The 16,755-nt window shown below is 51.5% G+C and overlaps 3 protein-coding genes across 10 annotated transcripts; all 3 read right to left on the reverse strand.

Annotated features, from left to right (window-relative positions):
- Window positions 1-1,210: 1,210 nt before the first annotated feature.
- Window positions 1,211-8,988, reverse strand: spats2 (spermatogenesis associated serine rich 2). Of its 7 annotated transcripts, none has more exons than XM_088365849.1 (13): window positions 8,764-8,988; window positions 6,662-6,773; window positions 6,436-6,515; window positions 6,251-6,359; window positions 5,941-5,990; window positions 5,645-5,846; window positions 5,080-5,196; window positions 4,820-4,955; window positions 4,501-4,559; window positions 3,735-3,844; window positions 3,535-3,637; window positions 3,212-3,327; window positions 1,211-2,884 (listed from the first exon to the last, which is right to left on the reverse strand). In XM_088365849.1, the coding sequence occupies exons 2-13, from the start codon at window positions 6,681-6,683 to the stop codon at window positions 2,474-2,476; spliced, it is 1,515 nt and encodes a 504-aa protein (XP_088221975.1). In that variant the 5' UTR covers window positions 6,684-6,773; window positions 8,764-8,988; the 3' UTR covers window positions 1,211-2,473. The 7 variants fall into 7 exon arrangements, with proteins under 7 accessions (XP_088221975.1, XP_088221968.1, XP_088221941.1 ...); XM_088365842.1 differs by having other exon boundaries at window positions 6,662-6,875; XM_088365815.1 differs by lacking the exon at window positions 8,764-8,988 and adding an exon at window positions 8,013-8,756.
- A 1,415-nt stretch (window positions 8,989-10,403) lies between these two features.
- pym1 (PYM homolog 1, exon junction complex associated factor) lies at window positions 10,404-13,162 on the reverse strand. 2 transcript variants are annotated; one of them, XM_088365876.1, is made up of 3 exons: window positions 12,856-13,162; window positions 12,060-12,187; window positions 10,404-11,989 (listed from the first exon to the last, which is right to left on the reverse strand). In XM_088365876.1, exons 1-3 carry the CDS (start codon window positions 12,871-12,873, stop codon window positions 11,521-11,523), a joined length of 615 nt encoding a protein of 204 aa, XP_088222002.1. In that variant the 5' UTR covers window positions 12,874-13,162; the 3' UTR covers window positions 10,404-11,520. The 2 variants fall into 2 exon arrangements, with proteins under 2 accessions (XP_088222002.1, XP_088222011.1); XM_088365885.1 differs by having other exon boundaries at window positions 12,060-12,153; window positions 12,856-13,157.
- Window positions 13,163-14,053: 891 nt separating this feature from the next.
- ocstamp (osteoclast stimulatory transmembrane protein) lies at window positions 14,054-16,713 on the reverse strand. The gene is made up of 3 exons (XM_088365862.1): window positions 16,602-16,713; window positions 14,862-15,876; window positions 14,054-14,655 (listed from the first exon to the last, which is right to left on the reverse strand). Exons 1-3 carry the CDS (start codon window positions 16,640-16,642, stop codon window positions 14,296-14,298), a joined length of 1,416 nt encoding a protein of 471 aa, XP_088221988.1. The 5' UTR covers window positions 16,643-16,713; the 3' UTR covers window positions 14,054-14,295.
- Window positions 16,714-16,755: the final 42 nt, after the last annotated feature.

The raw sequence follows: 16,755 nt of genomic DNA on the forward strand, positions 1-16,755 counted from the left end.
GCTTAAAAGAAGTGGTGTTTCAGTGAGTGGTTCTTTCTTTCCTTGGTAAATCGTAAATCGACATTCTGGCTTACATAGTTCACGCCAAGAGGGAGACGCAACACGTTCACTGACTGATCCGTTCATGCACGGGAAGGAAGGAAGGAAGGAAGGAAGGAAGGAAGGAAGGAAGGAAGGAAGGAAGGAAGGAAGGAAGGAAGGAAGGAAGGAAGGAAGGAAGGAAGGAAGGAAGGAAGGAAGGAAGGAAGGAAGGAAGGCAGTTGACCCATTGACTCGTTCGCGAACGGGAAAGTCACGATTCGTTCCCTCACTGATCAGTTCTCGCGATGAACTGGAAACGCGAATAACTCACTCATTCGTTCACTCAAAGATTCGTTCGTTGGTGAACGGGAAATGCAATTCACGACTCGTTCGTGAACGGGAAGTGACGTCATTTTCTTCGTTTTGTTTTGCGGCCAGGTGGCACCAGCTTCAATGGGCATTACCGACACCTACTGGTTGAAGTCACATGAACTGAAAAAAGAACGAATCACTTTAGGAAGTGAGTCGGTCACTCTCATTCACGGAAAATATTCGTTGTTTGAACGAATCGTTCACTCACGAGCCAACACGAGTGTAAGTGTTGTATTATAGAAAGAAATGTGTGAATAACTGAGCCAAATATTATTATATTTTTTTGGGGGGGGTGTAGTTGTATTGTTTGACGTATATGTTGTTCCGACGGGATGTTGTCATATAGAGAAAAATGTGTGCGTTGCCGTTGTTGACATTACTGTGTGTTTACTTGATTGTTTTTCGTCTAGTGTATTGCTTAGTTGAGTGTGTTATTGAAGTTATTAAAAAAAAAAAAAAAAGATCAGTGTATGTGTGTGTGTGGGGGGAACAATTCGTGGAACGATTCGTTTGAACCACTTTTGAGTGAACTGATTCTAAAGACTCCGTTCACTTAAAAGAACAGGAATGCACATCACTAGATGGCTGGATGGACGATTGGACGGACTATTTTCTTACAGTAGGTGGCGGTAAGCAGCAGAGAGAATAGCGCATGGGTTGGAACCATGTGTTGCGCCCAAATCAGGAGCTATGAGGAGAAACCTGCGACATTCATTCGCTCTCAATCAGTTCATATTGCGCATGGGTTGGAATCATGTGTTGCGCCCAATTCAGGAGCTATGAGGAGAAACCTGCGACATTCATTCGCTCTCAATCAGCCCATATTGCAAAGGGTTTATTGGTAATAAATGAAGTGCGCTAATAGGGAGGGGAGGGCGATATCTTTGGTCCGTTCATTTTTGCCATTCATTTGTGGTGGCTTTGGGTGTGCGTAGGACCCATCAGTGGGAGACCAGAAGAAAAGGCACTTGAGTTTCTGGTTGTCTCAGCGACGAGACGACCACGATGCCCAAACATTCAAAACGCATACATGTATATACAGGTAGGAGACTGAATGAAAGAATAGGGGGAAAACAAACTATACAAAGTGTTCATTTCAGCCAGAGGTGGGCAATTTACAAAATTCGGCGGGTGGCTCCGTCATTCGGCAGGAGAAGGGGCCACCGTCCGTCATGGTCCAAAGTGATGGACCATTCCCTCGGACTGGCGGGCATGTGCCCAGGCCGCTGAGGAGTGACGGAGCGACGACGTTGCCTATAGCTGCCCACACCTTTAGCGTCAGGATGCCATGCTGAAGCTTCCACAAAAGTAGTATTTCACTTGTTTTCCTTCACGTTTTGCTGTCGACACACGGCAGGAAGCTTTACTCGTGCAGTGCGAAAACGAGAGTTGATTTATATTTAAAAAATAATAATAAAAACTAGGCAGGCATATTTTATTCTAACATTTGTCTGAAAAGTATTTCCCTGAACTTCAACGTTTCTACAAAGGCAAATGGAAAAAGGTGTGTTGGACAAAGGCAACAGCGAAACGCGCAGGGAAGCAAGTTGAACGTTATTATGCCAAAAACAGAAGAAAAGCAGCATGAGGACATGTGCCGTACTTTCCACATCAACCTCCAAATGAGTCAGGTTATCTATTGCCTTGTTCACAATGTCTCCTCTTTGTGGCTTTGCAATTTCCACCTACACATGTGGGCAATAAGTGATTGGTCTGAAAATTACCACTCTATCGCTAAAGTATCAAAGCCTCCACCCCTACAACTGACATAATAGCAAAAACACGTGAGTAATTAACACCCACAGTACAGCACAAAAAAATCAGGCCACAAGATGGCAGCAAAGCACAGCTTTGTCTCAGTGACACGCCTCAACTCGTTTCAGCATACATCCTTGTGCTGAGATTGTGTCATCATGAAATGAAAGGGGCCGAGAAAAAGGTCAGGAGGAGGGCAGACGTTGGTCGAGCACCGTCGCAGTGCCGGCAGGTGGACGGTCGGCAGAGAGAAGCCTCACTCGCTCCAAGGATGTGCCGATGTTGACTTCTTTTGGGGATGGCGGTGGGGGTGGCCGTTCCGGTGTCAAGGACGGGCCATGCGCGCAGGCCTTTGAGGGAGACCGTTGTGGGAAGCCAATTTCTGCTTGGCCGCAAACATGGTGGACGAGGTGGCGGCAGCGGGCAGGCCTCGGGAGCTGTCCGGGGGTCCTCGGGAGCTGTCCGGGGGTCCTTGGGAGCTGTCCGGGGGTCCTCGGGAGCCGCGATTGGGGCAGCCGGGGTTTTGATCGTGGTTGGAGCCGCCGTGCGGGCCTCGGGAGCTGTCCGGGGGGCCACGGTCACTGCGGCCGTGGTTTCGATTGTGGTTGGGGCCGCCGTGTGGGCCTCGGGAGCTGTCTGGGGGGCCACGGTCGCTGCGGCCGGGGTTTCGATCGTGGTTGGAGTTGCCGGGTTGATAGCCTTGTCCCTGGTACGTGCGCCGGGTGCCTTGGAAGATCTGAGGAGCGGCTCACAAGTTAGGCGGAGACATTTTATGCCTAAAGCACATTTCAGACACCCGTGTGTTGCGCAACAACCTCAACTGCGGTCGCAAAGGAAACAGCTCAGGACAGTCGCGGAGCAAAGAGAACCAACGTAGCTCACTGAAAGTACGAGAGTGGCGATTTTTAAAGCCATTTGAAAGCAAGGTCAAGCACTAATAAGGTACCCGTGGCCGTCGCATGAACTCCACGTACAGGCACAAACTGGCATGAGCCAGGTTTTTAAGCAGCCAAATGGACTTTCCAGAAGACAGCTGGCGCCCCAGAGGCTCACCATCACTCACCTGCTTGGCCGGCAGAGGTCGGAGCTGGTCGGGGGGAAGGGTTTGGGCAGTGCTCGGCCCGGCCGCCGCCGAGCTGCACCGGGATCCATCCGAGTAGGCCGTCTGAGGGTGGTAAACTAGCAGAAAAAGAGGGAGGTTGACAAAGGCCTCGATTTCCAGCGTGACCATGCGTGCGCTTGACTTGATTGTCTGCGATATACAAGAGATGCATGCGCCTTTGCCATTCAAGCGCAGCCCATGTCCAGTAGGTGGCGTGCTGGCTCGCTTTCGCCCGGCATTAGGGAACGGAAAAAGGTCCAAATGTAACTTGAGCCGTTATTTACCAGATCCAAATTGCATGATGCTGGCCTTCAGCGGGTCCAGATGGAACGTGAACCTGAGGGCTTTGCCCAGGTCCTCGTCGAATTTGCGCTCGCTCACAAAGTGCTGCAAAGGAGAAAGGGCGACAGGCAGGCGATGAGCGCGCTGCGCCGGGCCAAACCAAGGAGGCGTCGGCGGGCGGGCAGGCAGGCCGAAGGTGCACCTTGATGTCGGCCCGCAGTTTGGTCAGTTGCTCTTCCGACATGGCCGCCGAGCGTTCCGTCAGCCTGCGAAGCTCTTGGGCTCTCTTCTGCCGGCCACTCAAAATCCCCACTGAAACGACAAAGCCAAGACGTACACGGTAAGTTTTAGGGGCTGCACCGGAGCTAACCTCCCCTAACCTCTGCACTCAGCAAGCATTCACATTTGGCCGCAGCAGGCAAATGAAAAGCTTTTTATAGCGCCATCCTCCCTCTACTACAGTGGTTCTTAACCGGGGGTGCGAGAATGCTTCCTAGGGCGTGCGAGGATACCCTGGGGGAAATTTACAATTTTTCAGGGATAATGGTCGGGTAACCGAAAAAAGTGAAAAGTCATTGTGTTAATTGGCATTAGGGATAATGCTAATTAAGCCTTATAGCTGTAAAGAAAAACAATTATTATTATAATAATTATTTAGGGATAGGGGTGCGAGAACTGGTTGGTGAATTGAATGGGGTGCGAACAAGGAATAAGGTTAAGAACCACTGCTCTACTACTTGTGTGAGGGATGGGCTGGCACGAGACGGGGCGCGACGGGACAGGACGTGCCCAGTCATACGAACAGCGCTGATCACGTTTGACAGGAAACAGAAAGCACCGCGTGGCCATTTGAATCATTGGTCAGCGTTCATTTGTGGCTCAGCCGTGACCAGCGAGATTGGGATTTGGCACTTTTCCAAAACCCTTGGCCTAACAACCGGGTGGGTGGGAGACGGACGGCTACTTACTGGTCTCTGCTTTCACTTGGTCCATTTCAGCCAGCAGGGTCACTTCTCGCTCCATTAGGCTGCAAAAGACCACGCGGGGATAGATAAGCGGGCGGAATTGTCTCAAATCACACAAGAATTGCGAGAACGCCACGCAGGAAAAGACAGTCGCAAGTAGCCATTCAGAGATCGACACACTTGTGGCGCTGTGGATGGGACCAGCGAGTGCCAAGCACACACCCAATAAGCCACTCCCCTCCCCAAAAGCACCAGCAATGGCTTCAGCCCATAAGACAACAAGGATGAGCTTTGGGCTCAAGCCAGGCAGACATGTACGCACGTGCTCTGGAGCTCAGCAAAAGTCTGCTTCATCCGCTTGAGGGACCACTCCATCTCCTCCTTTAGCAACACGCTGTAGCGAGTCAGCGACGCGGCGCACCGCTGCAAGTCCTTGGCCGAGCGCTCCACGTTGCGAGCTGAGGGCAGGCACACCGTGCGGTTTTCAGATCGACCCACGGACATCAAGCAACTCCAGTCGCCTCCGCTCGCGTAGCCGGACTGCGACTGGAGTTTCAGAAGCGGCGGCCAGTCAGAGCTCACCAATCGTTTTGCCCGCAGACCCACTTTGTCCATCGGGGAGCGCCGGGGGGTCGCGGCGCTGCGGACCTTGCGCCGCGCCGCTTCCAGGCCCAGAGGGCGGACTCGCCGCTCCTGCACCTGGGTGGGGGTGGAGGGCCGCACGTCACATTCCAGTGCCGAGGCGCCACGCTGCGTCCGCAATTGCTCGGGCTCAAGCCAAACCTCCTCTCTCTCACCAGACAATGGGTGCCTAGCTCGGGCACGCTTACTCAAACCCCTGCCAAGTAGGGGCTGCTGCCCGCGCCAGGGTTGAAGGTGCTCCTCTCACCAGCCAATGGGTGCCTAGCTCGGGCACACTTACTCAAACCTCTGCCAAGTAGAGGCTGCTGTCCGCGCCAGGGTTGATTGGAAGCACACGTTTGTTTAAGGGCAAAAGAAAGAACCTTTGGAGTGCCCTGCCATTGGCTGACCACCGGTTTCGGGGTGTCCCCCGCCTAACTGCCCGTGACCCCGGTTCTACTGGACGACACCACCGGCAATGGAGAGGCCCGGCGAGCGCACGGGGCCTCTCGTTTTCACTTCTTACCGGCGAGTTCCGACGCGCTGGGCTCAGAGTCCGGCTCCGACGCGTCCGGGGAAGCCGAGTCCAAGCGTTCGCTCAGGGAGTCGAGCGACTCCGCCAGCGATCCATTGGGGTGGAAGCCGTTGGTCTTGCCCTTGCCCTGTTCGGATGGGCCCGGATCCGCTGCCGCCTCCGGATGTGCCTTGGTCTTCTTTTTCTTGTTGGGCTGCAAATTCAAAGATCTAAGTCAGGGATGCTGCTCTGGTGACATTTCCCTTTGGTGCTAATGAACGAGAGCAGTCTGGCCTGGCCCTGCCTACCTTCTTTTTGCCGGACACGCTCCACTCCTTCAGAATCTCTGCTGCGCTCCCTACACAAAGATGTGATGGAAACAATGAGCAAAATACTTGAATGCTGCTCGGTGCCGTCAAGGTGATCTTTATACACGAGCGTGCCGGGTCAAAGGAGGAGTTTGTCGCGCTCCGAGTCGAGCAGGCGTGCGTGCGTGCATATTTTGGCCCCGGCAAAGCTCGCCGCGCCAAAGCTCGCCGCGCCAACGCTCACCGCGCCAAAGCTCGCCCCGCCAAAGCTCGCCACCCGGAAGTTCAACAACAGGCGCCGCCCTCGTACCTTCAAGGAAGGCTTGGACGGCCTTGTCGACGCAGTTCTCAAAATGCTGCAACACCAAAACAATCTCGTTGTTGCTTTTGTTGGGGACGACCGCCCTGACGGCACCGATCTGCAACGCAAAGAAAAGCCATGGCGGACGAGTGACGCAGATAGCGGCAAATTCCTCGGCGGGGCTCGCGTCCTACCTTTTCCTTCATCCTCTCCGGCGGCCCTCCCTGCGACATGACCATCTTGGAGCGCGTGTCAAACACCACCCCCAAAGTCTCTGAAATGAGCCAAGGGAGAGAGGGGACAAAGGTGGGCTTCACAGCACAAATGGAGACGGTAGGACCGAGTGGGGAAGTTCAGCGGATAGGATTGGAGAAAAGAGGTGATGGCAAACGTGCGTGCGCCACATGCGCGCACACTCACCTTTTTGGTTCTTCTTCGCCATGTGGTCAGCCGCACAAGTCGGCAACTTGCTCAAGACGACTTCCGAGGCAAGGAGCGCGGGCTCGGCCGGAGAGCTTCGCCCGCTTCTCTCCTGTGACGGAGGAGGGAGCGCGGGCTCAGCGTCTGGCCGGAAGATTGCAAGAAGGAGCTTGGCACCGAGACGCCCGACCCACGGCTCAAGCGAAGGCGCTTTCTATGAGGGAGAAGCCGCTCGTCAAAAACACGAAATGCCCGCCGTTCTGGCCCGATAGACTGACGATTGCAGTTTGGTCGGGCTTGTATATGGCCATGACCCACACGGGCCACTGACGGACTGGCAAACTTGAGGAAGATGCAAATGCACGGCCGGTGCCACCGGCCATTTTGGATGGCACCAGGATTCTTGCAAGAAGCAACTGGATGGATTATTATTATTATTATTTTCTGCGCGCACCTTCATTTTGCCCAAAATGTCAAGAGACACGGGCACATAAATGATTAATGGCAACGAGTTGGAGTCCAAAAAGGCGCATTTTCAGATTTTCCTGACCTCGTGACCTGTTTTGCAGTGAAAGCACCTCACGGTCGAGTCGAGCTCGGTTGCTTTGGGCCCACTTTCACGATTGACTCACTCGGGGATGTAAGTCATTTGGAGCAACTCAACTTTCAAAGCGAAACGCATCATTTAGCAGCGACCGACGCACGTACTGTACGTCTGGAGACTGAGTGAGTGGCCAGAACCGTCGACGGCAAAGTAGAATCACTTGCACATTTGGGAACGAAAAATGTTGCCTTCTCCACTTGAACGAAATTGGGCGCGTTGAAGGCTGCCAATTCCATGTCTTGCGAGACAAGACAAGTTGGAGCAGCCAGCCACGAGGTAGCTTGTCCAATGCAGGCGGCACAACGAGCTTTGTGAAGCGGAGCTAAGCATAGCTCGTTAGCTTTGCCTTGCCCACGGCTACCGCGTTAGCTTTGCACGACAACTCGTTTACGCGTTAACGGCCGCAATTACTAAAGCCTCTGACCGACAGCCGGGCTTAACATCTCCAGGAACAAACAGGCACACACGGTATCGAACTAATACCCCATTTTTCGTCCCCTCATTAAACATGAACATCGGGATGCCGCGACGATAGCTTGAAGGTAGCTTGCAGTTATTGGGGTGGGGGTGCGGGGAGGATCTGCTTTCCTTTCACCACACGCCGGTTGAAGCAGCTCGCTTGGAAAGAGACTATTTTTAATTGATGAGGCGCACACGTGCTACGCTCGTGAGCAGATAATAGTCACGTACTTGGTGATGCAAAAGGAGGGAATAATTCGGGCATGGGTGCGCGCAGATCTCACTGACTTGCGAGCTCGGCGACGAGACAAGAGGCTGGCTGCACCGTCTGCTCGCTGCTGCTGTCGCTGCTGTTGTTGTTGTTGCTGCTGCTGCTGCTGCTGCTGCTGCTGCTGTTGCTCCGCTTCTGCGCTGCTCCGGGGTTCGCAAGCGGGTTGCCAGGTTGGAACCAGACGAGTACGCCTTTAGTAGCCTTGCCATTCAAGGCGTCCAGGAAAGGAGGTTGTCAAAGCCCGATTACTCTTTCTTGCTTGCTTACTTTTGTCTTGTTTTGTTCTAAACTGAAATAACGCAAGTGGCGTGTGGTGACATAAGGAAGGCGGGCAGGCTTATTGTTTTTTTGACATTTTTTTAAGGATTGACGATGTCCATTGAAAGCACAGGAAAATCTCACTTTACGTAATGATAGAAAATGCACTTGAATAAAAATGCCTTCAACCGTCCGATTCTGGAGTTCGAGGAAAGATGACTGGTCACCAGTGACGTGCGGTGAGGTTCATGACTGGGGAGGCGGTGACATCCCTCCCCCCTGGTTAAAGTTGTCTGACACCTAACTGTGTCACAAAAAAGGTTGGGGAACGTTGCTCGAGAGTGGCTTATTCATTATTCAATTTGAACTATTTTAATTACAATCTCATATCAGCATTCTTCACACATAATAACACTCAATAAAGATCATGGAATCCAAAACTTGTTTTCGATCGTGCGTACCACTCCGTTTGAAAAGACATGCTCCGAAGTCCCATTGCCCGAATCAAACCTTTTAACTCCGGAGTTGCTCTTCCTTTACTGGTGACATCCTGCTCCGACCGAAAATCCATCGTTGAAAATCGTTTCGATATGTAATCCTCCACAGTAAAACGAAATGTAAGAACGAAAAAACAAAACGAATGTAAAACGAAATAAATGAACGACTGCTCCTCAGTTGACAAAGAGCAGTTCAGTTGAACTGCATAGCCTGTCAACATAGGCAGCCGTGTGATTACGCAATCCTCACAGGAGGGAAGGCAGGAAGTTGGCTCCTCCGAGCGAATCGTCTTCGGTCTTAAAATAACTATGAAAATACAGCGATTTTAGTTCAAAATGATAAAAAAAAACAACTACTGAAGTTAAAAGGAAAATGACTATAATAAAAACAATTGAATTTGTTTTTCCCCTTTTCATGATGGCAGGGGAGGCGTGGCCTCCCTTGCCTCCTCTGACCGCACGTCCCTGCTGGTCACATACTCGCAGTAGTTACTAATCGGGTGTTGTAGTTTGTCTTATGTATGATTGCTGTTCCACGACGTGAGCGCTGTCTTCTGATTTACACATGGCAACCCTACATTCATGTCGTCACTTCCCCAGTCGGGCGATTGCGCTCATTTTTGCCACACTTGCACCTCCCGATCATGATCTGCACTATTTGAGCACCAGGGGCCTCTTCGGAACTTGTCATTTTCTCACCTTTATGCCACCTTTCCGTCACTTTTGTTGGACGACGTCATCCGGTTAAGGAGAGACGGAAAGGCACTTGCTATCCAACAAAGCAAACAGCACTGGTTCTCAATTGACGTCATCGTGCAACGCCTAGTGTTGCTGCTATCTTGCGGACTTAACTAGTCAAACAAATATTATCCTAATATTCAAGTGAAAACCATGCAGATACTAATTTAGTTAGCAAAAGGATTTCTTAAGACGTTTTTGATTGATTGCGGACTAATACGTTATGGAAAGGCGTTTACATTTTCTTTCTTTCCCGGTTCGTGTGGGACCTCACCTTTCGTTTTTCTGTCGAGCATCTATTTCCTGGCCTCTGACAATCGGTGGCAATAAGGTTTTTTTAAGCCCCCCGTGGCTGAAAGCAGAGGGCAGCCATCTTACATCGCCAATTACTGACAACTTGACACCGTTTTTGCTAAAAGCAATGTTTAAGTGCGCATTTCAGGCGTCATGGGAGGCTCACATAGTCTCTCTCTCGCTCTAATAACACTTTCTAGTGGTTGCGCACACGCGTAACTCGAGGTTTACATTCTCCGAGTCGATTGAACTAACTCTGATCAGCTTTTGTGGAGCCGAATACTCAGAGTCTGTTGAACCTGCTTTCTGGAATACCCCCCAGGTCAAAACAAAGTGTTGCGAATAATGTTTTGTTTGTGGAATTTGAAGCAAAGGGGCAAAATGGTGCGGTGCCATTTTTAATCCATCTCCGGGGCCGGACATTTTGGCACTTGCTGTTGACTGGAAATGACATCACAGGTCCCGACCAATCCTAGCTCGTCGTCTTCTGAAAACTGGCGAATGTTGCCGCCTGAGTGATGTTGCACAACTGCAACATTAATCAGGGGTGTCGTGTTCGGACATCCGACGTATTGTTGGGAGTCGACTTCCCTTTAGAAAAAAACTATGGGCATCAATGAATTTCTATTTGAAGTTATTCATTGATTTATTTTATTCTAAATGTTCTTACATCTTTCGTCTCTTGTTCTTTTCACCTCCTTTGTAGAATGATTAACGTTTTCTTTTTTGAGTTAGTATGAAGGGATGGGACTGGAAAAGCTTCTGGCCTCTTGTACCCCTTTTGAAATGGGACTAGTATATTGTTTCGGCAAACCATCATTCAAATGAGATTTTGTTTGCTCAAACAGTTCAAATCATACTTTTGTTGCATTTCTCTCTGTCTTATCACATTAAAAGTAGGCAAACAAACAAGTTGTTCCGTCGCAGCCGAACTAGGCTCAGACAGCGTCAGTAGATGCGGAGGAAGGGCACACGTTTCAAAAGGAACAATCCAATCAAATTGGTGCTGTGACTTCTTTCGCGGTCGGTAGGTAGGTAGGTAGGTAGGTAGGTAGGTAGGTAGGTAGGTAGGTAGGTAGGTAGGTAGGTAGGTAGGTAGGTAGGTAGGTAGGTAGGTAGGTAGGTAGGTAGGTAGGTAGGTAGGTAGGTAGGTAGGTAGGTAGGTAGGTAGGTAGGTAGGTAGGTAGGTAGGTAGGTAGGTAGGTAGGTAGGTAGGTAGGTAGGTAGGTAGGTAGGCAGGCAGGCAGGCACCGTCCCGCTCCGGCCAAAGTCCATCCTCACGGCATTCAAAATGGGGCTCGGGAAAGACCATTGTTTGTTTCATTCGGCAATAAAGTCAGAAAGACAAAAAATCATTGAAGCCCCGGCAGCTTACAGTGGCACTGGAAGCATTTGTTTCAAAAGCGAGTCCAAGCTCCAGACGTCACATTGGCTCTTGGCCGATCGGTTCGTTTCACTGGCTGTTTTCACGGGTTTTGCCCTGCCTTGATACTTGTACTTGTACAGCGCCGCCGCGTCTGGGTCTTTGGGCTAGTCAGGCTTTTTTGTCCAAGCTACTCCAGTGGAGGACTTGACATGACGTCTGTTGGGATTGGATCCCAATGAAATCCCATTGGGATTTGGGCTTTTTATTTCCGACCAACATGTTTATGTGGAGCCTTTTCATTGTGTGCCTCCTTCTAATACGGGAATACGCAACTCCCCGTAGAGGCGGCTAATTGTGAGATGAAACGGAAACTCACGAGTGGCTCTCCAGCTGCTCCAAGTGGTCTCGCAGAGTCTTGGCCCGGGCCAACTTTTCCAACTGGTCCTGCGTCGGCTGCTTGATTTCTCCGGAGTCCACCTTTTGCTGGAGCTCCTCCGCCTGACGCAGCTTCTTTCGCATGTTCTTAATCTTCTTTGCCTTTTCCGCCGCCGCGTCTGCTGGCTCGCCGCCCGCCGAGATGCTCACGTTCTCAACTGCGTCGGAGAGAGACGCCACGTGTGCTGCGCTCTCCTCCGGTTCGTGCTGTTGCTGCTGTTTACGCTTTTCTTTCCGTTTCAGGTTGCGTTTGGACGACTTGGAGAGAGCTGCGACGGCGTCGCCGTCTGCGCAACCCGGGATCTTGTGATGCCGCTGCTGCTTTGAGGGCTCGGCGTCACATGCGCTCAGGCCTGGTGGAAGACCCGGTTTGCTTTTGAAGAACTTCACATATTTGTTTTCATATCTGAAGGACAAAAGAGGAATGCAAACATTTCCAACAAACACATTACGCGGTCAGGAAGAAATCAACTTACACCGGGACTTCTTCTTGGGGAACGTAGCCCTCCTTCACCCGCCGTGGTTTCCTCCACGTGCCGTCCGGTCGCTGTGTGGCGGCAATGTATTTTCCTGCCCAACAAACAGTAACAGCGCTGAAGGCAACCTTCAAAGACACAGACGAGTCTCTAAAGCAGGGGTCCCCAAACCATGGCCCGCCAAACAAATACAGCCCGGTGTCAAAAATGGCTGGACACGAAACACAGACGGAATTGGAAGAAAAATACAATAAAGGCAACTCGCCAAATATGTCTTAAAAGAAAGTATACGTACATACGCGCAGAGCAGGCTTCATCCTATAGACTATCTATGGTCGTTAGTGACGGTGGCAACGTAAGATGGCTGCTGTGGGTTCAGACGTGAGCTGCCTATTGTTCGTCCGTTCGTTCTATTGGCGCCGCGCTCTTAGCCCGACAGCCGTTTACATGGATGGCATTTACATAGCCGTCCAACACTTAATTACTGGCAATATCCGGGTTGCTGACCGCACGCACGTAATCCAAAGGAAGGTTCATCTTTAAGCAAGTCGCTGCCTGTCGCTTCTCACACGAGAGGACGCGCAATAGCATCATGCTAACTGGAAGCTAGCCCCTGAGCAACATCGGCATAATTTGTATAAAAAACAAAGCAGGCTAGCTTTGTGAGTAGCCAAACACAAGGCGGGTGCAAATGAGACAGAGAACAGACCCCAATAGCAGCCGCGTACTAATTGATATTCGCTCATTATGTTTCGATTCTATGATGTGCCAGACGCGCCGGCGGTAGCGGGCTTACCGGATTCATCAGTAACATAGGGGGTGGCCATTTTGAAGTTCCCCTCCGTGGCACGGTTCAAAGCTCCCGAGAGGTCCGCGCTTCTCGGCGCGAAACAGGCACGCACACACTACAGAAGCGTTAGCGTGGTCAAAAACGCATTACGTTGCCATCGACTTGGTCTCTCTCGTGACATTATAATCCACGCCAGCACGGGTAGCTTTCGCTTCTTTTTGACTTGTTGGTGACAAGTCCTCTGTCACGTTCTACAAGAGCTTCTCTGGTTCCCTTCTATTTTTTCTTTTAATAATTCCCCTTCTTGTTCTTCTTCTTCCGCTTCTTCTTCTTCTTTTTCTTCTTTTTCTTCTTTTTCTTCTTTTTCTTCTTCTTCTTCTTCTTCTTCTTCTTCTTCTTCTTCTTCTTCTTCTTCTTCTTCTTCTTCTTCTTCTTCTTCTTCTTCTTCTTCACAGCCACGGGGCGGCCATCTTGAGACAGAGGTGGCGAGCACATAACCATGACGGAGCATGGACTCAAAGAATTGAAAATTGCTCAAGACAACCGACATTCAAACCTATCGGAAGCCTTCTTGGGTACCATTGACGTAAATGGTTTGATGACAAACCATATGAGGCATTAATGCCGAAAAGTAAATAGGCGGTAGGTAGATAGCCATTAAAATGAAATACAGCTAGAAGATGCGAGTGGTATGCATGTACAGAAGCACGTAGAAAATATATTTTCAGTATTTACAGTATTCAAATAATAGCCAATATAAATGATCAAATGTTTTTTTTCAAACAAAATAAAAGAACTTTAAGGGACTAAGGTTTAAAAAACATTGGTTCAGAGGAACATTAAGCAAAAAATGGAGAAAAATAATAGGCACTGAAGAGCAAGGACGTCTTGATTACCACCAGACGAAGGCTGATCACAGCCACCATCGTGTTCCTAATTTCGACATACGGCTGCGAGACATGGAAGAAAAATTGACACCTTTGAGCTCTGACTTCTATGGATCGTGTGGACAGCTAGGGTCAGCGACAAAGCTGCTCTGGAGGGCAACGTATCACAAGGCAGAAGCTTACCTGTTGAGGGCCAATTTGCTGAAAAGGGAGATGCTGCTGGGAATAGCGGGCAGAAAAAACAAGCAAGTGTAACACATGACTTAGTAGCCAAATGCTATTTGTATTTTTGTATGTTCATCTGGAGAGTGTAGAAATTGTTTCGCATTCATTTTTATTTTTCTAACGTGCTGTACGATTGTGTTTGAGCACGTATTTGCTCGTATGTTTGCAAATTGCTTCGCTACGCTCCTTACCCGAGACCCGTTGGCCGGACGCCATCGAGAAAAATGTAAGAATGAGCATTGAGCGACCGAAGGACGAGGACTGGCTCAGAGACTGTCCAAGAGTCGGACACGGCTGGATGGATATTACGGAATGGCTCGCGGGTATACACAAGTTAGCCGAGAGCCGAGGGAGACGTAATAAAGACGGTCTCCTCCGGCTCCTGTCCGTCCCGCTCGGCTCGGAATTTTGCCGTGCGATAAGCCGCTCTCCTGGCTTCCTGCTTTTTGAAAAACGACGCGCAGATGTTCCTCCGTAGCCTGGCGGCGTAGGCCTCGAGGAACACCAGCAGGTAGCTCATCAGCCACAGGCACGCAAGCAGCGCGCTGGCGCCCACGCCGGGATCCGACAAGGCGGCGTCACACGTGGACGCCTCAGGGCTGAAGTTCCACTTGTAGTCCTTGCGCAAGTCTGCCAGCTGCCGCGTGACGCACGACCGTGGGACGATGCAAAACGCCGGTGGGAACCAGCGCGCCTGCCGGCACACAAAGAACGGCGTTTGAGTGTTGGAGCTCACCTCTTTGATCAGTCGCTCAGGTAAGGGGCAAGACAAATTGCCAATCGTTGGAATAATTATTTGCATAATTGCAGACCGTTACAATTCTGATGAGCGCTGCAAGACGGCGCACACTGCTCCACCTTTCTATCCCGCGACAGCGATGCCTTGTAAGTGATTCTCACCTTGTAAGTGACCTCCATGTTGGCAGACATGGCCGGAAAGTCCAGCAGCCACGGCAGGAAGACTCGGAGCGTACGATAGACGACGTGATCCGAGGCTGCTATTAAAGCCATGGCGCTAAAGTGGAAGGTCACCGCCAGGAGCGATACGACGCTGGGCATGCAGTCCCGGCAAGAGATTTGAAATCTTCGGAGCACCGGGGCAAAGCCGCCGCCGGTGGGAGTGCGGGCTTCCTTTCGCTGCTGCCGCCGCCGCTCTTTTGAGATGGCGTGATTATCAAACTTGACGCAGGTCAGATATGATTTGAGGTAGCGAGCAGATTCCCAAATCAGCAAGGTGACAAACACAGCCGCCAGAATCCTGTTGGACAGAACTTTGTAGCGTGTCAGCGTGTTCCTCATGTGGGAGAAGTTGACTCGGACTTGCCCGATCATCTTGACAAAGCTGCTCTTGACCTCGCTCACGTCCACGCGAGAGAAGCGCTCTAACGTCCTGACCTTGGCGACAAGGCTCAGGTCCTCCTTCCCGGCTCGAACGGCTTCCTGGAAGATTTCCCCCCTGGCTGCGTTCAAAAGCTCCGAAGAGTTCAGCAAAGTCCGCGAGAAGCCCTCGGCGGCGCACTTGAGCGCGCCGACCACGGCGCCCACGTTGGCGCCGATGTTGGGGATGATGTCGGCGAGGAGAACGGCCAGCGAAGCGGAGATGAGGAGCTCGCGGCCCTGCCGGGCGCAGACGGTGGGCAGGCTCACGGTCAGCGCGCAGCGCAGCGGGTGACACAGGACGGCGGCGGCCAACGCGGCAGCGCCAGAGACCAGCGCCGTGCCGAGCGAGGCCCGGTGCCCGCAGCGCAGCGTTTGCGAGAGCCACCGGTGGAGCAGGGCGCCCGTAAGCAGGGCCGGAGCCAGACAAAGGCACGTCAGGGTCAGCAGGTGGCGCCCCGCCGGCTGAGCTGAGGAGTAAACCTCCCACAGGTAGAGGAGTAGGCGCTTGGCCCGGGGCATCTCTCGGCACGCTCTCCTGCTCACGAGACACAGACAGACAGACAGCGAGTGCCGCGCGAGGGCGCTAGCGCCGCACGGTGGTGCTGGCGCTCATCAAAGCGCTACCTTCCTTGTCCTCTTTTTCTTCTTTTGAAAACGCGCCGCCGATGATAGATAGACGATAATACTTTTTGGGTCAACGGCATCTTCCAAAAGCGCAGCACCCTTTAGTGTGCTCGGAAAACTTGGCTGCTATTTCAAACTCAAAGAAAGTTGGAGAAGAATCTGCTTTGGCTCTCATGCAATCAATGTATACTCTGGCACAGCGTTACGTTACGGAGTTACAGATTGGTGTCTCATCTTGGTTCAGGGTCCTTCTCATCCATCATACGGCATGCCGCTGTGGAATTCCCTTGATGGTCAATAAAGCGCCTCCCTCTCGAAGAACCGCCCGAGGTACCGCTCAGCGCTCGTAACGATGTCACTTTGCCACGCAAACTCTACGACAGGAGTTTGTAGCGGCGCGCTAATCATCACCTCGCTTCGGGTTAATACGCAACAGAAATGCTGCGCGCCAGCTGAGTCCGGAACAAGCGTGCGTGACAACTCGAGGTGATTCATATCCCGTCCTTTGTTCTTCATATGGCAACCGATACGGGAAGGCGGCAGGCGTGTACTCGAGAGATGCCAAATAGCGCAAATTGGAAGCAGTCCCGCACATAGAGATACCCGAGTAGATTTGAGCCAGATTGTGGTTTTTACCTGCGAGGCCCGAGGACGCGGTCGGTGGCGGCAAACATCATCACTGCTGTCGGAAGCCAAACTTGCGTAAAAGAGGAAGTGGCGGCTGCGGCGTCAACACAGTCACAGTCACAGTCACATTGTTGTTGGAAACTGGTCACGGGATCGTGTGATG

The sequence above is a fragment of the Syngnathus floridae genome, chromosome 2, assembly GCF_059516105.1.
Source record: "Syngnathus floridae isolate MCC-2025c chromosome 2, RoL_Sflo_1.0, whole genome shotgun sequence".
NCBI classification, from domain to species: Eukaryota; Metazoa; Chordata; class Actinopteri; order Syngnathiformes; family Syngnathidae; genus Syngnathus; species Syngnathus floridae.

Bases quoted from the DNA above. Each gene is read 5' to 3' on its own strand.
- spats2 (XM_088365806.1), bottom strand. From the start codon at position 8,204: ATGGCAAGGCTACTAAAGGCGTACTCGTCTGGTTCCAACCTGGCAACC. The intron at 6,774-7,955 runs GTACGTGACTAT...CCTCCGTCACAG, and splicing joins CCCTCCTTTTGCATCACCAA to GAGAGAAGCGGGCGAAGCTC. The intron at 4,956-5,079 runs GTGAGCTCTGAC...GCCTGCCCTCAG, and splicing joins GTCTGCGGGCAAAACGATTG to CTCGCAACGTGGAGCGCTCG.
- pym1 (XM_088365876.1), bottom strand. The intron at 11,990-12,059 runs GTAAGTTGATTT...TTTGTCCTTCAG, and splicing joins CCCCAAGAAGAAGTCCCGGT to ATATGAAAACAAATATGTGA.
- ocstamp (XM_088365862.1), bottom strand. From the start codon at position 16,642: ATGATGTTTGCCGCCACCGACCGCGTCCTCGGGCCTCGCAG. The intron at 15,877-16,601 runs GTAAAAACCACA...TCTCGTGAGCAG, and splicing joins CGCGTCCTCGGGCCTCGCAG to GAGAGCGTGCCGAGAGATGC. The intron at 14,656-14,861 runs GTGAGAATCACT...GTGTGCCGGCAG, and splicing joins ACATGGAGGTCACTTACAAG to GCGCGCTGGTTCCCACCGGC.